The sequence below is a fragment of the Spermophilus citellus genome (assembly GCF_964194105.1).
Source record: "Spermophilus citellus genome assembly, chromosome: 10".
Taxonomy (NCBI): domain Eukaryota; kingdom Metazoa; phylum Chordata; class Mammalia; order Rodentia; family Sciuridae; genus Spermophilus; species Spermophilus citellus.
Window position 1 is genome coordinate 78,401,767 of NC_138197.1, and position 22,206 is coordinate 78,423,972.

Consider the following 22,206-nt stretch of genomic DNA (forward strand, 5'->3'; position numbering starts at 1 on the left):
GAGTGTCGGGATAAGAAAGGGAACGAAAGATGGCGGCGGAAACGCTGCTGTCCAGTCTGTTGGGGCTGCTGTTTCTGGGTTTCCTATTACCTGCAAGCCTGACAGGCGGTGTTGGGAGCCTGAACCTGGAAGAACTGAGTGAAATGCGATATGGGATACAGATCCTGCCGTTGCCTGTCTTGGGAGGGCAGGTGAGGAGGCGTAGAAGGGACTAGGGTCCTGGGGAGAAGAGGAAGAGGAGGAAAGGTAGAGGAGAAAGGGCAGCTGCGGAATCTGGGGTAGGAGACTAAGGGAGTCCGGAAGCGTAGGTAGGGCTTTTACGGTGACACCTGGGGATCTCAGGCAGATGCATTCCCCCAGAGATCCAGCATGGGAGGGGTGGGGCTTCCTACTGTCGGCCTCAGGTTCCAGTTCCTCAGGAAAACACTGAGACTCCGCCCCAGTGGATAAGTGGGAGTATCCTTCCACCCGCCCCCAACACACACATACCCCAGTACAGCTGGAGGATTTGTCTTCGACTGGGCTCTTCCCCAGGGTCTGAAGAGGGATCTCGTTGTTCTCTCTGATACCAGCCTCTCTTTGCTTCCATGTCCCCGACCCTCCCTTCTTTCCCTGACCCAGGCTTCGGACGTGGTGATTGTTTCTTCTAAGTACAAACAGCGCTACGAGTGTCGCCTGCCAGCTGGAGCTATTCACTTCCAGCGTGAAAGGGAGGAGGAGGCACCTGCCTACCAAGGGCCTGGGATCCCTGAGTTGTTGAGCCCAATGAGAGATGCTCCCTGCCTGCTGAAGGTGAAAGAAATTGGGATGAATGGAACGAGGGCTTGGGAACTAACAGTCCATCTAAGAACAGTGGAGCAGGATCTAGAGGACCTGTAGGAGTTGAGGCTTTTGTTGGACTAGACATAATAATCCAGACAAGAAAGAAGCAAAGACTCTAGAACACTTTGCTAAATATAGAAGAGAGGATAAAATATCTCAAACTAGGTTAAATCAAGATTGAGGTGCCTAAAGAAGGTCAGTGTGGGTAGAACGGCAGGCCCTTAATTAGAGAAGCCGACATAAGTTACCACCTATCCTATCACCCTGTGCCCCAGTATCCTACTTTATTTTCATCATATCATTCTTCGTGATCCAAAGCCATTTTATTAGGTGAATCAGTTTGTTTATTGTTGGTCTGAAAACTAGCACTAATGAGGTCAGGGAATTTATCTTGTCAAAGCTGTATCCCTAGTGGCTAAAATAGTGCAAGAAATGTGGTAGAAGTTCAAGTAATACTTGATTTTAGGGCCTTCTCTGTTTCCCTGGTCTGAATGCTTCTAGGATACCATGACTTCTTTTCTTTATGAGCAGGGGGAAGTATTTAAAAAAAAAATTAAAACAGGAGAAATGGAAAGATTACAGGTGGAAAACAGCCGGATTTTAGAGGTATATCTCCAATCGTGGAAAGAAAACAGCTGTCCCTGCTCACTGAGAGTCTTGAAAAATTAGTATGGAAGTAGAGGGAGAGAAGTAGATGAGCCAGAAGATTCTGGTTCTAAGAAAAGGGATCTGCACTCTGTCCCCCTGATTTTTCATTTTTTAATTATCAGACCAAGGACTGGTGGACGTATGAATTCTGTTATGGACGCCACATCCAGCAGTATCACATGGAAGGTGAATCACTCCTACATTTTCCCTAAGTTCTCAGCACCCTAACATAGAAGGTGACCTACCTCCCCAGTCTCCTTCTCTTCTAGTCTTTTTTTTTTCCATTCATTTTTATCAAGATTTACTAAGGATAAGATCCTTAAACATATGCGGATATTGAACAATTTCTATGCTCTGAAAAACTTGTACAATCGAGGCCTATGTTCACCTGGATGCTCAACACTGTTTCCTCTCCTGTTGAGCACTCACCATGTTATTTTGAGCCTGGTTATGGTTTTTCTGTCCTCTTAAGAGAGAATGACATGGGGCTGGGGATGTGGCTCAGTGGCTCGGTGGTGGAGCACTTGCCTGGCTTGCATGAGGCCCTGGGTTTGATCCCTAGTATTTAAAAAGAGAGAGAGAGAGAGAGAGAATGACATACTTCATGGTGGGTTTTTCTTGCAGATTCAGAGATCAAAGGTGATGTCCTCTATCTCGGCTACTACCAATCGGCCTTCGACTGGGATGATGAGACAGCCAAGGTGGGAGAAGTGTGGGGTTGAGAGAGAGATGGATCTGACTGCAGACTGACATTTGGGACAAGGGGAGGATTAGCTGATGTGTTTCTTGGGGCTTGGTAGCCATCAAGACAAAGTCCCCTAGGGCTTGGATTCTCAAAGTCCCTGTGGGGGCACAGTGCCTTTTTCCACCTTGCTGTCTTTCTTATGTTCCCCCCACCACCTGATGTCTTCTCCAGGCATCCAAGCAGCATCGGCTGAAACGCTACCACAGCCAGACCTATGGTAACGGATCCAAGTGTGACCTCAATGGAAGGCCCCGGGAGGCTGAGGTTCGGGTGAGTCTTGAGGAAGAGAAGTTGATACTACCTCATTGACAATCCACATTCTAAGGGAGGGAGGTAGTGTTGCATGTTTAGTTGAGAAGATCTGTCCTAGAGCCTGAACCCAAAGTTTAAGACTCATTTCCTGCTAGCTAGATGTCATTGTCTGACTATTCAGAGGTATTTCAAGTCAACATTTTCCAGATCCTCCCCTCCTGTTAGTGTACCCTCATCCACATTCCTCCTTTTTGTCACATAAGCTGTAAACCTGGGTGTCAGTTCTTGACTCTTCCTCTTTCATTGTCCTGCCTTTTCTTTCTTTTTTTTTTTTTTTTTTTTTTTTTTGGTACCAGGGATTGAACCCAGGGGCACTTTACCACTGAGCTACATCCGTAGTCCTTTTTGTTTTTAATTTTTTAGACAGGATGTTGCTAAGTTGCTGAGGCTAGTTGAACTGAAGGCTACTTGAACTTGCAATCTTCCTTCCTAGCCTACAAATCTCTGGGATTATAGACATGTGCCAATTCACTTGGCTTCATTGTTCTGCATTCTTCATTTAACATCTCTTTACGATGTTGGTCTCAGATGTGAAGATTTAGTGACCTTCAGTAATGCACCATCTAGAGAGGAAGACAGATGGCTAACAAAAGAATCAGAGTCTTTTGATTTTCACAGGCAATTATGTTCTGGTGTCTGTAATTACTAACTAAGAACCAAGATGAAAGAAAGGAATCTAGTTCTCTCAGAGTGAATGACAAAGTCCATTCATGATTTTAACTAGGTATTTCTAAAATTCTCCTTTCTTATGATTGGTGTCTTCATTTCTCATCTATATCACTATCAGTAACCTCTTAACATGCAGTTCTAATCTGGTAGTCCTTAACTGAGTGGAGACAGGCAGGTAGGCAGTCAAGCAGCTATATGGTAGAAAAAGTTCAGGTGATTCTAATACAGTCAAAAACATACACACCTGTAGAGAACCACATGGCACCAATCAGTTATTTTTCTGTAATAAAGATTTGCACAGGCAATTGGGTGCTGGCAAGTGTTGAATACGCATATCCCCGAATTGGCGAGAAGCTCTGATTTGCAGCTTTTGCCAATCAATATCTGTGGTATAAATATTCCCTCCTATCAATGTGATATAATCCATCTTGAAACATTTGCAAAAAGTTACCACTTGGCTCTTGTGAGCTAATTGAGCTAACTCTGACATATCACTAGAACCACTTGTTTCTTCTCAGTGCTAGAAACCTTCAGTCAGTGATTCCACTTTGTACAAAGAATACTATCCAAAGCTTTAGCACTGACTAGGGTAGTAGCAGTGGAAGTGGTGGGAAACAGATTCTAGATATATTTTGAAGGTAGAGCCAATAAAATTTGTTAATGGGTTGACTGTGGGGCAGAGGTAAGGATGATTCCCAGGTTTTTAACTTGAGCAACTGAAATGATAGAATTATTCTTATTGAAGTGTGAAGGAGCAGGGCGAAGGGAAGAAATTAGGTTAGTTTTGGACATATGAAGGTCGAGATGCCTGTTAGACATCCCAGTAGTGATTTTCATTTGGCAGTTAGCTCTGTGACTCATGAATTCAGGGACAAGATATAGGCTGGAGATAAAAATACTCATTGTGTTTCTGCCACACTGGCCTTATTTCTGTCCTTTGAACCAATGTGTCTCATTGTTCCCTCTGCCTAGAACATTCATCCCACAAATGTTCCAAAGGCTGGCTCTATCCCCTCATTCAGGATATAATTAAATGACACCTATATAGGGAGATCTGATACACACACATTTCCACTCCCATCCTGGTAAACAGCTACAGTGATAGTGTTTCAAGGCATGTATCATTATCTGAAATTGTTTAATATCTGTTTCTGCATAACCCTATTAAAATAAGATCCAAGAAGGAAGGGACAGTCTGCCTTACTTTCTGCTGTATCCTCAGTGCCTACAATGGTGCTTCGCACCAAGTAGTATCCACTTTTCCATTGAATGAATGGAATGAGTTATAAGCCAGTTCAAATGTCACCTTTCTTGAATAACCCAGAAAGCTGAGTTCCTTTGGTCCTTCACATACAGACATTCACATCTGTATACCCTCCAGCATCTACATACGGACATGACTATCATAGCATTTAACATCATTGTATTCTAATGAGTTCTTTCAGTGTTTGTACTTTTGGTAGGCTGGTAACTGAGGTCAAAGACCATATCTTCCTCTTATCTATTGAACACATACTCAGTGCACTGAGAGCCTTCATCCTGCCTTTAGGAGATAGATCAACATCATGGTCCTGTCTGTCCTTGAGGTAAGTCCTTTTTGGGTCCCATATCACTGTAGTATCCTCTTTTGGTGAAGCCCCCTTCTGCCTATGCTTTCTATGATGGCTTCCTCAAAGTTCTGTTCCCCTTTCCTTACCATATACTGTTTCTTAGAAGTATTTCATCGATACCCACGGCTTCCATCACAACAAAGCGGGATAAACATTGTGACTGGTGAAATGCACAGCAAGGGAGCACATAATAGAGGAACTGAGTTTAGGATAAAGGGAAGTCCTTGTGGGAAAGTGACTTTTTAACTGATGATTGAAGGATGAGAAGCTAGCCCAGCAGATGTGGTGGGGCAGGAGAGGGTAAGAAGAGTGCCAGGTGAAAGGTACAATAAGTACAAAAGGCCTAGGGAACAGGAGCCAGTGGCATGTCCCAAAAGTGCACAGGAGGGATAATCATGGGAAGAAGATGTGGAAAATGAGGCTGGGCAGTTATTAGGGGATAGATCACAGATCATGAGGGCTCTGTAACTGGAATTTGGATAACCACAAGATAATGGAGAGCCATGAAGTATTGTAAACCTAACAGTGACATTCAGTTTTGGTTTTGAAGACTCACTCTAGATGGAGTATTAGCAAACGATTGAGAGGTTAGTTATAGACACTGTAGAAATCCAGGTGAGAAATAAAGGTGGCTTGGGGATGAAGAAGTGATTTATTGAGAAAGATATTTCCGGGAGAGGGGGGGATCAATAGCATAAGAAGGAGGAGTCAAGAATGATTCCTGGACAGATGGTGGTTCTTCTTACTGAGATAAGTATAGTGGGAAAAGGAATGCTTGTAAAAGAACAAGATGACTTTTGTTTTGAATATGATACTTCTAGAGGCCATCAGTCATCCAAGTAGAGATTTCTGAGGATACTGTGGATCTACAGGATCTGGAACTCAGGAGAAAGGCCAGAGATGGGGGGTCATCATCATTTCAGTTGTGATGGAGGACATGGGCATCCATGAAATCCTTCAAATAAACAGTATATGGTGAGGAAAGGGGGACAGAACTTGAGGAAGCCATCATAGAAAACATTGGCAGAAAAGAGCTTCACCAAGAAGAGGTCACAGAGGACTACAATGACATGGAACCCAGAAAGAGTCTCAAGACAGATCCATGGTGTTGACTACTCTGAACTTGAAGGAAGAGGAGGATTGAAAACTGCTTAAGAGCTGGGCATGGTGGTGCTCACCTGTAATCCCCGTGACTCAGGAGGCTGACTGAGGCAGAAGAATCACAAGTTCAAGGTCAGTCTCAACAACTTAGGCCCTAAAAGATTTAGTGAGATCCTGTCTCAAAATGAAAAATAAAAAGGGCTAGGTATGGGGGCTGGGGATGTGGCTCAAGCAGTAACGCGCTCGCCTGGCATGCGTGGGGCTCTGGGTTCAATCCTCAGCACCACATAAAAATAAAATAGTCCACTGAAAACTAAAAAATAAATATTTAATAAAAAGGGGGACTAGGTATGTGACTCAGTAATTGAGTTCCCTGGGTTCAATCCCTGGTACCCTATCCCCACCCCACCCCCACCCACCAAAAAAAGAAAAGAAAATTGCTTATGATTGTATTTCTGGAGATAAAAGGAAGACCAAGAGATCTGGTCCTGCCCTCAGGAGATAGATATTAAGTAAACAATACAACAAGCAGAATAAATAATATCACAGATTAAGTACATATCACAGAGGGGCATATTAATATAGAGGTGATGACAAGGATTATTTTAAAAGCAAAATATTTACATGGAAATAAAAAATTCAGTTAGTTGGGAAAAGGAACCTGATGGAAAGTATGAATCCTCTATATCGCATCACCCCTGACCAGCCCATTGGTTGGACTCAGTGGCAAAAGTCTCAGTGATCTTTGCCAGAACAATTTCAATGGAGTGAAGGTAAATGTTGAGGAAAGTGAAGTGGGAATCTTTGAAGAAGTTTGGATGTGAAGGATGGGGGAAAGGTAAGCACTAATTGCAGTAGACAGGAGAGATTGATGTACAGGAGAAAGAATGAGAAGAGAATATGGACAGAACCAAGAAACAGAACACAGGAAGAACAATTGGCCTCAGGAGGAGGGCTCTGGAGTTGTACCTAAAATGAAAGGATGGTGTTTTTGCTGGTGACTCTGGAGGTTTGATGGCAGAACACTGAGGGCATTTCTGTCTGGTTGCTTTTCATTTTTAGTTCTTATGTCCTCATGGACCTCCCAAGTTAATTTTCTGTGTGATTGGGTAAATCCTCCAACTCCGTCAGGCATGGTGAAGTTTCATGGTCCCCATGCCTCCTTAGTAGAAGTAGTGCATAGTACTTGGTTTTTTGTTGTTGTTGTTGTTGTTGTTGTTGTTTAAGAGAGAGAGAGAGAATTTTAATATTTATTGTTTAGTTGTCGGTGGACACAACATCTTTGTTTGTATGTGGTGCTGAGGATCGAACCCAGGCCGCACGCATGCCAGGCGAGCACGCTACCACTTGAGCCACATCCCCAGCCCCATAGTATTTGTTGAAAGAGCAGTCTTCATAAGGGCTTGGATACAAATTGTTAGCAATATGGAATTAAATAAATTTAGATCCCTATTCATTTCTTTCATGATTCTAGTAATATCACAGTTTTTTTTTTTCTTTTTTTGGTGGTGGTGGGTAACCTAGGATTGAACTAACCTAGGATAGCACTTGACTACTGAGCCACATCCATCCCTATTTTGTACTTTAATATTTAGAGACAGGGTCTCACTAAGTTACTTAGCATCTCGATGTTGCTGAGGCTGGTTTTGAACTCAAGATCCTCCTGTCTCAGCCTCCCGAGCCACTGGGATTACAGGCATGTGCCACCATGGCTGACCCCTGCCTGTTTTTTTGTTTTTGTTTTTTAAATTTTATTTTGAGACTGGGTCTTGCCAAGTCACCCAGGCTCACATGTGCATGTGCCACTGTACCTGGCTTGATAATAACTTTTAATTGGAGAGAGGTGATATCTCATTGTGATTTGCATTTCCCAATTAATTAGTGATGCTGAGCATCTTTTCATATACTTGTTGGCTATGTGTGTCTTTCTTTGAGAAGTCAATTTAGGTCTGTTGCCTATTTTTAATCATATTATTTGATTTTTTTTAATGTGCAATTATCTGAGTTCCTTATGTATTCTGGTTATTAACCCTTTGTCAAATGTAGTTTTAGAATATTTTCTCCCATTCTGTAGAGTCTCTTTTTTCTTGTTTCCTTTATTGTACAGAAGCTATTTTTTTAAAGTTTTTGTTGTTGTTGTAATTGGACACAATACCTTTAAATTTATTTCTTTTTATGTGGTGCTGAGGATCGAACCCAGCACCTTGCACGTGCCAGGTGAGCGCTCTACTGCTGAGTCCCAGCCCCAGCCCTGTCCTTTGTTATGCAGAAGCTTTTTAGTTTGATGTCATGAAATATTTTTAACAGATATTATATTCAGTATCCTAATACTGTAATTGGCTTTTATGGATGTTTTCATAAGTAATTTGGATTTGTAATTTTCTCTTCTTATATTATCCTTATTTGTTTTGGTATCAGGTTATATTGAGTTCATAAACTGCCTTGAGGAACTTCCCTCCTTTTTAGTTCTCTGGAATAGTTTGCTAAGGTAGAGATTAATATATTCTTTCAAGATCTGATAGAACTCTTTAAGGCTGTTCTATCCCCACAGTATACCACAAAACGGTTATATTGGAGGTATAATTTTTTACTACTTATGTATTTAAAGATTGAGGCTTTTTAGGTTTGCTACACATGAAGGTTTTTATAATTTCAAAAGCCATTATTTGCCTAAATTTTCAAATGTATTAGCATAAAATTATAGTATTTTTATTTTTTAATAATCTGTTCTTAATAGCTGTTTCCCCTTTTTTATTCCTAATGTTGATTTTGCCTTTTCTCCTTTTGTCAGTTGTGTTGCCAGAGACTTATCTATTTAATTAGTCCAAGAACCGTTCTTGATTTTGTTTATCTTTTCTATTGTTTCTTTATTATTTTATTAATATCTTCACTATTTTATATTAATTATTCCTTTCCTTTTTTATCTGTGTATTCTGTTCTCATTCTAGCTTTTTGTATTTTTCAACAGTTAAAAATTTCATAATTTTTAAAATAGCTCAAATGTAAAAGTGCTTTAAAAGTATACAGAGAAAATCTCAACACCTCTTGGCTCTCATCAGCCTGTTCTCATTTTCATTAAAAGGGTAACCATTGTAGTTTTCTGTGTGTATGTGTGTGTTTCTTGGGACTGAACCCAGTGCCTCATGTGTGCTAAATTGATGCTCTCCCACTGATCTACTTCCCCAGCCCCCACTGCTAGTTTCTTTTTCTATTCTCAGATTTTTTAAAGATATACTTATAAGCATTTCTTTGAGCTCTGTCTAGATTAATATATAAAAACCTCCCTTGTTCTTATATTCAGTTGCTGCTCTTCTGTTATACATCTGTACCTTCAGTTCCCTATTGATGGACATTTAGCTTATTTTACATTTTTTTAAAAAATATCTTTCAGTTGTAGATGGATACAATACCTTTATTTTATTTCTTTATTTTTATGTGGTGCTGAGGATCTAACCCAGTGCCTCATATGTGCTAGGCAAGTGCTCTACCATTGAGCCACAAACCCAGCCCTGTTTTTTTTAAAATTATTTTTAGCTGTTAGGTAGACACAATAACTTAATTTTATTTATTAATATGTGGTGCTGAAGCTCAAACCCAGTGCCTCAAATGTGCTAGATGAGCACTCTACTGCTGAGCCACTATCCCAGTCCTCCTAGCCCTGTTTTAAATCTTTAAAAAAAAAAAAAAAAAAAAAAAAAAATATATATATATATATATATATATATATATATATATCCTCCTAGCCCTGTTTTAAATCTTTAAAAATATATATATATATATATATATATATATATATATATATATATTAGTTGTATATGGACACAATACCTTTATTTATTTATCTTTTATGTGGGATTGAACCCAGTGCCTCACGCATACTAGGCAAATGCTCAATCAGATGCTGCTGAACCATATCCCTGAACCATAACACTGGCTCCCTGTTTTAAATCTTTATTAACACAAAAGTGCTGCAATGAATAATCTTGTACCTACTGAATATATGTAGATTAAATTCCTGGAAGTAGAATTGTGTAATTTTGGTATGTACTGCCAAATTACCCTGCTTAGGTAAAGTACTCTCCTTCTAGCAATGTATGAGAATGCCAATTTCTTTATAGCCGTGCCAACCTGGTGTATTTTTAAAGTTTTGGATTTTGGCCAATCATCAGGGATATGATAATTATTTCTTAGTGTGTTTTTAATTTGCATTTCTCTTATGAAAAGATGTAATCTTATTTAAGAGCTGTTTGTCTCTCCTTTATTCCTTTCTTTCAATAATCCATGTTCTTTGCTTGTTTTCTTATTGGCTTATTGAGCTTTTTCTTCTCAATTTATAAGGACTTTTTATGCATTATAAAGATCAATCTTTTGTCTGTATTATGATTTACAACTACTCTTGTAACTCTGTGTGTGTGTATGTGTGTGTATGTATGTACGAGTGTGCATGCGTGTCTTGCAAATGCTAAACATGCATTCTACCACTGAGCTATATACTTCCAGCCCCTATTCCTGTAACTTCTTGAGTGGGATGCTTACCTCTCTGGTTTTAGTCTTTCTTAATTATACATTTATAGCTATTCTTTTCACTCTAAGTACTATTTTGGTTGCATCTCTCAAATTTTGACATGTGGTACTTCCATTTTCATCTTGACCTTGCTCAGAATTTATTTAAAATTATGCTTACTATATTTCTAAACAAGTATGTTTTGCTTTTGTTATTTTTATAAGATTGTTGTTGATTTTGTAATGTGCCATTTTGTCAATGATTCTTTGATGATTGTTGAAATTTTCTTTGTGATGAATTTTTAAAAATGGTATGTTTGTGCTTGAAAGCATATGTTTTTTCTTTTTGTTTTGTTTTGTTTTGTTTTTTGTTCCTGGGGATCGAACCCAGGGGCTTGTGCATGCAAGGCAAGCACTCTACCAACTGAGCTATATCCCCAGCCCCAGCATGTATTTTTTCTAATAACTCGGTTCAGGCTTCTAATCAGTGCTTGGGTGCAGTGCACCTGTGGTCCCAAGAGATTAAAGCAAGAGAATCTCTTGAGCCTAGAAGTTTGAGACTAGCTAGGAAATATGGCAAAACCCTGTCTCAAAACCAATGATACTGATCATATTGTTCAAATTTTCTATAATCTTATGTTGAATTGATCAAACATTATTGAAAGGGGTATGATGAAATTCCTCCTATAATGGTGGATTTGGTGGTTTTATTAATTTTCCTCCATATGTTTTGAGCCTATTTTAATTTTGAAATTAAATGATTTATAGGTTTTCTAATGTTGAACTAATTTTTCATTCTTGAGATGGACCCAACTAACTAGTCATATGTATTATTCTTGATTATTCTTTTCATATCTTCCAGGATTCAATTTGCTAATTTTTTTTAAATTTTGGTACTGAGGATTGAACCAGGGGTGCTTAACCACTGAAACACATCCCCAACCCTTTTCATTTTTTATTTTGAGACAGGGTCTCACTAAGTTGCTTAGGGCCTTGCTAAACTGCTGAGGTTGGCTTTGAACTTGCGATCCTCTTGCCTCAGCCTCCCAAGTCTCTGGGATTACTGCACCTATTTCAATTTGCTAATTTTTAAGAGGATTTTTATGCCCGGTGTGGTGGTGCATACCTGTAATCCCAGTAGCTCAGGAAGCTGAGGCAGAAGGATTGAGTTCAAAGTAACTCAGTGAGACCCTGTCACTAAATAAAATAAAATAAAAGAGTTCCAGATGTGGTTCAGTTGTTAAGTGCCCCTGGGTTCAATCTCTAGTACCTAAATAAATAAATTAATTAATTAAAGGACTTTTATATATAAGTAAATGAGAGATATTGACCTGTAATTTTCCTTCTTAGTACTCTTCTTCTAATGTTTGGTTAGAATGATCACGGTAACCTTAAAAAAAATTCAAAAATCTTTTCATTTTTTCTATGTTCTGAGGATTATGTAAGATAGGAACTTTTTATTCTTGAAATACGTGAATTCACCTGTAAAGTTGTCTTGGCCTACGCTTTCTTTGTGAACCAAGGGGTACTTTACCACTAAGCTACATCCCCAGCTTATTATTATTTATTTTGAAAAAGAGTCTCTTACTAAGTTACTGAGGGTCTCGCTGAGTTGTTGAGGTGGCCTCCAACTTGTAGTCCTCCTGCCTTCAGTCCCCACTCTAATCTTTCCTTCTTGAAATGCCTATCTCATTCATTTTTTATCTTTTCTTTTTCTCTAATAGCTCTCTTATAAATTTTTCTTCAAGTACTACTTATATCTCTGACAAGTTTTTATGGCTATTTTAAATTCCTTATCTAATTATTAAATAGATATTATTTTCCCATGATATAAAACCCAGAAAGTATAAAAAGACATACAGTGAAAAGTATCCTTCCCAGATTTATTTCTCACTTGCTCATTTCTCAACTTGCCCTAATAAAGATTCTGATTTCCTTTCTCTCTCTTTATACACAAAATATAATAAGTACACCTCTTCCTTGTTTCTATTTGCCTTGACAATAATTCTTGGAGATCTTTCAATAGCAGTACATCTAGTGCTTTCTTATTTGTTTTTACAGCTATATAATATTCCATTACATGTATGTTCCATTGTCCTGTCACCATTACTGTACTAATTTAAATAGCTTTTCCTCCAATATTTTGTTATCACAAAGATTATTTATAAAATAAATGTTTACCTGGGCACAGTGGCACATGCCTGTAATCCCAATGGCTGAAAAGGCTGAGGCAGGAGGATTAGAAGTTGAAAGCCAGCCTCAGTAACTTAGTGAGTCCCTAGGCAACTCAGCAAGACCTGTCTCTAAATAAAATATTAAAAAGGGCTGGGGATATGGCTTAGTGGCTAAGTGCCCCTAGGTTCAATTACCAGTGCCAAAAAAAAAAAAAAAGTGTTTAAGGATAAAGAAATGCTAATTGCTTTGATTTGATCATTACACATTGTCTACATGTATCAAGTTATCACACTATATCACATAAATATGAACAATTCTTATGTCATTAAAATAAAAATTGGGGGGCTGGGGTTGTGGCTCAGTGGTAGAGTACTCACCTAGCATACATGAAGCACTGGGTTTGATCCTCAGCACCACATAATTAATTAATTAATAAATAAATAAATAAATAAATAAATTGTGTCCATCTACAACTTAAAAAAAAAAAAATGTGGGCCTCGGGTTGTATCTCAGTGGTAGCGTTCATGAGATTTAATCCCCATCACTGAAAAAAAAATTTTATTAATTTTTAAAAAAATTTATATATGACAGCAGAATAGAATGCATTACAATTCATATTACACATATAGAGCACAATTTTTCATATCTCTGGTTATATACAAAGTATATTCACACCATTCATATTTTCATACATGTACTTTGGATAATGATGACTATCACATTCCACTATCATTTCTAACCCCATGCCCCCTCCTTTCCCCTCTCACCCCTCTGCCCTATCTGGGGTTCGTCTATTTCTCCCATAGAGAAAACATTCAGCATTTGGTTTTTTGGGATTGGCTAACTTTGCTTAGCATTATATTCTCCAACTCCATCCATATACCTGCAAGTGGCATGATTTTATTCTTTTATTGCTGAGTAATAGTCCATTGTGTATAAATGCCACATTTTTTTTATCCATTCATCTACTGAAGGGCATCTAGGTTGGTTCCACAAGTTAACTATTGTGAATTGTGCCGCTATAAACATTGACGTGGCTGAGTCCCTGTAGTATGCTGTTTTTAAGTCCTTTGGGTATGGACTGAGAGAGAGATAGCTAGGTCAGATGGTGGTTCCATTCCTAGTTTTCCAAAGAATCTCCATACTGCTTTCCATATTGGCTGTGCCAATTTGCAGTCCTACCAGCAGTGTATGAGCATACCTTTTTCCCCACATCCTCACCAACACTTATTGATGTTTGTATTCATAATTGCTGCCATTCTGACTGGAGTGAGATGAAAAATTAGAGTAGTTTTGGTTTGCATTTCTATAATTGCTAGCAATGATGAACATTTTTTCATATATTTGTTGATTGATTGAATATCATCTTCTGAGAAGTGTCTGTTCAGGTCCTTGGCTCATTTATTGATTGGGTTATTTGGTTTTTTGGTGTTTAGCTTTTTGAATTCTTTATATACCTTAGAGATTAGTGATCTCTCTCATGTGTGAGGGGTAAAAATTTGCTCCCAAGATGTATGCTCTCTATTCACCTCACAGATTGTTTCTTTTGCTGAGAAGAAACTTTTTAGTTTGAATCCATCTCATTTATTGATTCTTGATTTTAATTCTTGTGCTATAGGAGTCTTATTAAGGAAGTTGGGGCCTAATCCCATATGATGGAGATTAGGGCCTACTTTTTCTTTTATTTATTAAAAAATTAATTTCTCGCGAGTTCAAAGTTGCTTAGGGTCTTGCTATTATAGGGGCTGGGGCTCAGCGGTAGAGTGCTTGCCTTGCATATATGAGGCACTGGGTTCCATCCTAAGCACCACATAAAAATAAACAAAACAACAACAACAAAAATAAACAAAATAAAGGTATTGCATCCATTTACAACTAAAAAGATTATTATAGACACTGGGCACAGTGGTACATGACTGTTATCCCAGCAGCTTGGGAAGCTGAGGCAGGAAGATAATGTATTCAAAGCCAGCCTCAGCAACTTAGTGAAGCCCTAAGCAACTCAGTGATACCTTGTCTCTAGATAAAATACAAATGCCCCTGGGTTCAATCCCTGGTACAAAAAAAAATTATTATATTACATACCTGTGCATGTGTAAATATATCCTAAGTATAATTTCTGGGTGTAGGTTATGTATATTTAAGGCTTAGTTTTTAAAATCTTACTGGGCTGGGCATGTAGCTCCGTGGGATAGCACTTGCCTAGCATGTGCATGGCCCTGTGATCTATCCCTAGTATAAAAGAAGAAGAAATAAAGAAAGGAACAATCATAAAAATCAAACTAGGGATGATGCTATATATCTATAATGTCAGCTACTTGGGTGACTGAGGCAGAAGGGCAGGAGGATCACTTGAGCCCAGGAATTTGAGGCTAAGCAGGGCAATATAGTGAAACCCCTCCCCCCCAAAAAATAAATATAAAAACACATAAAGTCAGAGATAACTGTGCTGTGACAGGCTGCGTATTACCTAGCTTCAACAATATGGCCAAGCCATTTCATTTACCCCCTTGCCTACCTCCCCCCCACTACCACCTCTACTCCAGAAAATATAGAAGTGGATCACAGACATCATATTATTTCATTTATGAATATAATAATATAATATTTCTTCTTCATTTTGGGGGTACCAGGGATTGAACCCAAGGGCTCTTAACCACTGAGCCACATCCCCAGCCCCTTTTATCTTTTTTTTTTTTGGGGGGGTGGTACAGGAATTGAACTCAGGGGCACTTGGCCACTGAGCCACATCCTCAAATCCCCAACCCTATTTTGTATTTTATTTAGAGACAGGGTCTCACTGAGTTGCTTAGCACCTCCTGTTGCTAAGGCTAGCTTTGAACTCCAGATCCTCTTGTCCTAGCCTCCTGAGCCACTGGGATTACAGGTGTCTATCACCATGCGAAGCCCCTTTTTATCTTTTAAGACAGAATCTCACTAAGTTTGTCAGGGCCTTGCTAAGTTGCTGAAACTGGCTTTGAACTTGGGCATCCTCCTGCCCCAGCCTCCCAGGCTGCTGGCATTACAGGCATGTGCCATCAAGCCCAGCTCATTTATAAATATTTCTATAACCCTAAAACTTAAGTATATGCCATATCATACTAAAAATTAATAAAATACAAAGAAAAGATTTTTTAAAAATAATAATTTCTTATGACCATCCAATATGTGATATTTTCTAAGTTTAATTATCATATTTCTATAGGTAGGTAGGTAAGTAGGCTTCTTTGACTCACAACCCAAATAAGGTTCATTTAATATATTGGAAGATTGTGGCTCTTAAGTCTTTAATATCTTGATAGCCCCTCCATCTTTTCTTATTTCCTCACAGTTCGTTGAAGAAACATTTTCCTGTACTGTATTTCACTGCATAATTGTAACATCCTGTTTTTTTCAGTCCAGAAAATCTTTTATAACCCTTACTTGGATAATCTGGCATGATATGATTCTATTTGACATCTGCTTAAAAGGTAAACAGTGCAGCACTGTATTCACCAGTGGCATATGGATGTACATTTGTCTTCTCCTATACTATGAGCCATGAACCTAGAATCTTAGCAGATGCACAATCTAAGTGTATTTCCAAAAGCTGACTTGGGTGGTTTAGAGCCTTGGAATACTACCTCTATTGTCACCCAACCTAATGAAGAGCTGTAGGCTCAAGTGGAGATAGGTGCAAAAGGAGCAGGTGGGCAGACGAAGCTGCCATGCCTAAGTTGCATGATATGGTAAGACTCAAACCTTCCCACGACGGCTAACTACAATTCTACCAGCAATACATTAATGTATAAAGCATTTCTTTCTGATTGTGGGTAAATAAAAGACTATTCTTCGGACTTCAAGCAGAAAGTGATTATGTTCACTAAACATCATGAAAACAGCTGAAGAAAGAGTTTTCAGGAGGAGAAAAGGTGTTTTTTGTTTTGTTTTTCACAAAAAGCTTCACATAATAGTTAAAATCCCTCCCCCCCTTTTTTTGTAAAATAAAGTCTGTGACTATTACATGGTGAAATACAACAGTTTTCCATAGTCTGGTTTTGCTAGTTGCATCCTCAGAATTTCTTTTTTTTTAATATTTATTTTTTAGTTGTAGTTGGACACAATATCTTTATTTTATTTTTATGTGGTGCTGAGGATTGAACCCAGGGCCTCTCACGTGCTAGGCAAGCGCTCTACCACTGAGCCACAACCCCAGCCCCAAGAATTTCTTTTAATGTATTTTTTAGTCTTCCTGTTGTTTCCTGTAAATTGGTAGATCTGGTAGGTCTTGATCAGATTTTAGATATCTTTCTTTTTCTTTCTCTTTTCGTTCCATAGCTTTGATGAACAATAATTTTCAATTCTAAATATTGTTGTATTATTTTTACTTCTGTTATTTCCTCTGTGGTGCTGGGGATCACACCCAGGACCTGGTGCCTGCTAGGCACAAAAGCACTCTGCTCCTGAGCTATATCCCCATCACTGTTGTCTTTGAACTGTGAGTTTTTTGTAAGTTACTTCTTTGAATAATTGGTTTCATTCTAATTATCTTTTATTGATTTCTTGCTAAATTAAATTGTGGTCAGATAAGTTGTACCATTTAACTTGAGACCTTTTAAGTTTGTTGAGTTTGTAGAACAGTCCAATATACATTAATTTCTGTGACTTTTTTTTTGTGCCTGAAAAGAATGTGTACTCTAATGTTGGCTACTATGTAGACTATGCATTTTAACAGATCATAATTTTTAATTACATTGCTCAAATCTCTTGTATCCTTATTGGTCTCCTGATATAATTATGGATTTGTGTATTATTCCTTATTAGTTGTTCAATTTATTCCTTCTTATACTGTCAATTGTTATTCTTTGTATCTTTGGGCTATTTATTCAACAAATATTTATTTATTTATTTATTTTTAAAGAGAGAATGAGAGAGGAGAGAGAGAGAGAGAGAGAGAGAGAGAGAGAGAGAATTTTTAATATTTATTTTTTAGTTCTCGGCGGACACAACATCTTTGTTGGTATGTGGTGCTGAGGATCGAACCCGGGCCGCACGCATGCCAGGCGAGCGCGCTACCGCTTGAGCCACATCCCCAGCCCTCAACAAATATTTATGAAGTGCTTCTCTGTGATAGGCATTGTTCTCCTTGCTATAGGAATATTTCAGTAAACAAAACAGACAAAATTTCCTGCTGTAAATTGAGAGAGACAGACAAGAACAAGATAAAGAATTACAATGTTAAAATTAACTTCTTCCAAAATTGAACCTTTTAATATTACAAAGTGACCTAATTTAGTAATTTTTGAAAGTCTCTTATGTGATATTAATATATTTTAACAGCTTTCAATGAGTTACTGTTTGGTCTAATCAGATCATTTTCCTGTTTTTTAATTTGGGTATTTGTCTCATTGTTATTGAGGCAGAAGCATTTTTATATCTTCTGGATACAAGTTCTTTATCAGATACATGATTTTTAGATATTTTCTCCCATTCTGTGTGTTATAAATTCACACTTAAAAATTTTTTTAATAGTAAATGGACACAATATCTTTATTTATTTATTTATTTTTATGCGCTGCTGAGGATCAAACCCAGTGCCTCACACATGCTAGGCAAGCATTCTACCAATAAGCTGCAATCCCAACCCTAAATTCACATTCTTGATGGTGCCCTCTGTACCACAAAATCTTTAGATTTTGATGAAGTCCAATTTATCTACTTATTTATTTTGTTTCTTTTGCTTTTGACATCGTAGCTATTCAACTTTAGTGTCATCTGAAGTTATGAAGACTTAACACTTATCTTTTCGTATAAGAGTTTTAAATTTTACATCTTTCATCCATTTGAGTTAATTTTTGCATGTAGTATTATGCAGAAGCTCACCTTCCTTTTTTTTATATGCACGTATGCAGTTATTCCTGCATCATTTGTTGGAAAGATTAATCTCATTGAATTATCTTGGCAACCTTGAATTTTTCTATTCTGTTTCACTTAAAGTCATGTCCATTGGACAGATTTGGAGCTCCCTGTTCTTGTGATCTTCTCTCCCTGGGCAAAATCTGAGACCTTGCTGTGGAGCTGGTGTCAGGGTCAGTAGTTTGCAGGAGTGACCATCCTGCTTTTTTAGAAAGGAACTGAGCAGGGATGAGAGCCTCTGATCTCTCAGTTTGCATCTTCTTTTATGAAACCTTCACCCTATGAGTGAGCTCAAGTGAATGTAATCAGGGTCCTCAGATTCTTATCCTCTTGCACTTGAGATAAAGCCTCTGCCCTGTGAGTGGAGCTGAGTGGAGGAAGAGAACTGTTGATCTCATGTCCAAATTTGCCAGGGATTTAATCTCCAAGATTTGAATCTGGGGAGGATTTGAGCAATATAGACAGCCTATGCCTCGTTATAAAATACCACATCCATGATTAATGTGAAAGCCTCATTTTTCTGACCATACTCACCTGTAATGGAGCTTCTGTCAGACTGAGCTGTGGGATGGGGAAGGAGTAGGTCATGGCTCGAGTGCCACAAACTCCTATTGTTAAAGATTCAGTATATTTTCTTAAATATTTTATCATTTGTTGTATGTCCTTAGGAAAATCTCCAAGGACTTGGGATGTTTTGTTTTTTTTACATTTTTAGCAGTTATCAAGTTAAAGCAAGACTGCACAGCCCCTAATGCTTCAGAAGTAGTACCTCATAAGACCTCTCTTTCTTTTACCTTTTTTGGTACTTGGGATTGAAGCTAGGGGTGATATACCACTAACTATATCCCTAGCCATTGATTGATTGATTGATTGATTGATTGATTGATTGATTTTCATTTTGAAATAGTGTCTCATTAAACTGCCCAGGCTGGCCTCAAACTTTCCTTTCCCCTGCCTCAGTCCCCCAGCCACTGGGATTATAGGTATGTACCACCATATCCACCCTGACATGGCCATTGTAATTTTTAAAATAAATATTAAAAGAAAGAGCAGGGCAGGCAGTATCACATAGCTATAATCCCATTGATTCAGAAGGCTGAGGCAGGTGGATTGCAAGTCTGGGTCAGCCTCAGCAACTTAGCAAGGCCCTGTCTCAAGAAAAAAAGTCCGGGTGTGTGTGTGTGTGCGCGCGCGCAGTCTGGGATGTATCTTAGTGTTAAAACACCCCTGGGTTCAATCCCTAGTATGGCTAGATGGATGGATAGATAAACAGATAGATAGTGCTGAGGATGTGGCTCAGTGATAGATACCTCCTGGGTTCAATCCCCAGTCCCCCCTGCCATCATGTAAACACAAATTACAATAATGTGTGCTTAATTTATTAAAGGCCAACATTAATCAGTATCTTCACTCTTTTTGGGGGGAGAGGGGCTACTGGGGATTTAACCCAGCAGCACTTTATCAATAAGCTACATCTCCAGCCCTTTTTTATTTTTTTATTTTGAGACAGGGTCTCCCTAAGTTGCTTAGGACCTTGATAAGTTGCTGAGGCTGGCCTTGAACTTGCAATTCTCCTGCCTTAGCCTCCTGAATTGCTGGGTTTGTTGGCATGTGCCATTGAGCCAAACTCTTCACTGTCTTTCTGAATGATAATTAGGACCTTAGAACTGTTTGAAGTTGTTCTTTACCATAAACAACTTACACTTATTTCTAAATAAACGTGTGTGTGTGTGTGTGTGAGAGAGTGTGTATGTGTGTGTGAATATATATGTGTGTGTGTGTGTGTGTGTGTGTGTGTGTATATATATATATATATTCATAAAAAGTATAAGTAAATGAAACAAAAATTGGCTGGTTACCTACAATTAAGCTGCCTGATTTTGGTTCCTATTTTACCATTTACGAGCCAGTCAAGCTGAACAAGTTTCTTCCCCACATCAAATCTGTTTCTTAAGCCACAAAGTTGATACTAATACCGGCCTTGTTGGGTTTTTATGACAATCAAATGAGCTAATCTATATGAAGTGTCATATACACAGTGTATACACAGTGCCTGACACATAATAAGCATATAATAAAAGATAGCTACTCCAAGGACTAAAGCCATTTATTGGCAGTAATTACAATATATTTTCCATTCTGTCCTGGCAGTTCCTTTGTGATGAGGGTGCAAGTATCTCTGGGGACTACATTGATCGTGTGGATGAGCCCTTGTCCTGCTCTTATGTGCTAACTATTCGGACTCCTCGGCTCTGCCCCCACCCTCTCCTCCGTCCTCCACCCAGTGCTGCTCCGCAGGCCATTCTCTGTAACCCCTCCCTGCAGCCTGAGGAGTACATGGCCTACCTTCAGAGGCAAGCTGGTGAGTGATTGGAAGAGGAAGTAGAGATGTAGGGAGGTGCAGGTGGAAGATAAGAATGTGTCCCTATCCTGTTGCATGTTGTTTCTTGGTAGAGTCAAAGCAGTATGATGACAAAATCACAGAGGAGCTCCAAGACCTGGACCCCCAAATGTGGAGTGAGACCAAGTCTGAGGCAGTGCCTCCAAAGAAAGCAGGTAAGACCTGATTTTACTTGTTCCATGAAACTGACCTCTACTTCTTTCTTTCCTCTAATCTTACTGGTCTGTACTGATTGATTAGGCTGGGCTGAAAGATTGTTATGGATTCTCACCTCTTGGCAATTGAGGAGGCAGCATACCCCATCCTATTTTCTCCTTTCCTTTTTCTCCTCCTTCCAGATTCCCTTCTGTTCTCTGTTCCCCAGGTGCAAGCCCAACCAAGGATGACAGTAAGGAATCTGATTTTTGGAAGATGCCTCATGAACCAGAGGACCCGGCTCCAGGAGGAGAAGAGGTACAGGCAGAGGTGAGAACCATCTTCCCATGTACTTCTTTTATGAGCTTGGACCTGGGCTTTGGGATGGGGAGGTCATTATGAGGTGACCTACATATGTCCAGGGATGTAAGGATAGCCTCAGAACCATTTCCTAAAGAGCATGCTAGGCATAAACAAGCTTTTGTGATTGAATCAGCTCTTTTCTCCTAATTAGGAGCAAGACCTGAACCTTGAGGCTGCAGTGGATCCAGCTCCAGGCCCTCCTGATGGTGAGTCAACCCTCTCTCTCCTTTACAGCTTATGCTTGAGTGTAATGTAGGATTAACAGGACTGGGGGCGGGGGGAGCAGAGGTATAGCTAACCCCTAGGAGGGAGGTTAGACAGGACAGCAGGAAAAATTTTTTGTGTGTGTGTGTGTTGGGGTTAAAACCCAAGCCCTCAAGCATGCTAAACAGATGTTCTATCACTGAGCTACATCCATCCCCAGGGAATTCACTTGTACCTGAGTTAGTACTCATTGTGGACAGCAACACTGTTTGAGGGAGATAGCAAAGCTCAGAGGCTCCACCACCTGTTGACTTTGACCTGGATCTTTAATTCATAATAGAATGCCTAGAACTGAACAGATAATGAATGGTTAATATTTGTGGAAAGGGGAGAGAGAAGGTCCAGAGAAGAAGAGCCTTTAGCCCCAGAATTTCTTCTGTAGTCCTAAAAGCCAGAGTTTGCAAAGAAAGGGACTCAGAAGTTTGTGGAAGAGCTGGAGACTTAGCACCTTGTTAGTATCCATCTCCCTGTTAGAGCCCATCTTAGGACAGTACTCCTTGTAGGATGTGTTTGTCCCATCTCAATTACCAGTCATGTAGCTCTCAGACAGATACCATGCCCCT

General features: G+C 39.1%; 1 protein-coding gene across 2 annotated transcripts in view; it reads left to right on the forward strand.

Moving 5' to 3' along the window:
• Nucleotides 1–22,206, forward strand: part of OS9 (OS9 endoplasmic reticulum lectin) — a 27,813-nt gene continuing 5,607 nt past the window's right edge. For both annotated transcript variants that reach the window (XM_081309671.1, XM_081309672.1), the window contains exons 1-9: nucleotides 1–191; nucleotides 622–792; nucleotides 1,593–1,656; nucleotides 2,095–2,171; nucleotides 2,387–2,485; nucleotides 20,632–20,842; nucleotides 20,935–21,036; nucleotides 21,246–21,346; nucleotides 21,531–21,585. In XM_081309671.1, coding sequence (XP_081165797.1) covers nucleotides 30–191; nucleotides 622–792; nucleotides 1,593–1,656; nucleotides 2,095–2,171; nucleotides 2,387–2,485; nucleotides 20,632–20,842; nucleotides 20,935–21,036; nucleotides 21,246–21,346; nucleotides 21,531–21,585 — 1,042 coding nt within the window. In that variant the 5' untranslated portion in view covers nucleotides 1–29. The remainder of the gene's footprint in view (nucleotides 192–621; nucleotides 793–1,592; nucleotides 1,657–2,094; nucleotides 2,172–2,386; nucleotides 2,486–20,631; nucleotides 20,843–20,934; nucleotides 21,037–21,245; nucleotides 21,347–21,530; nucleotides 21,586–22,206) is intronic.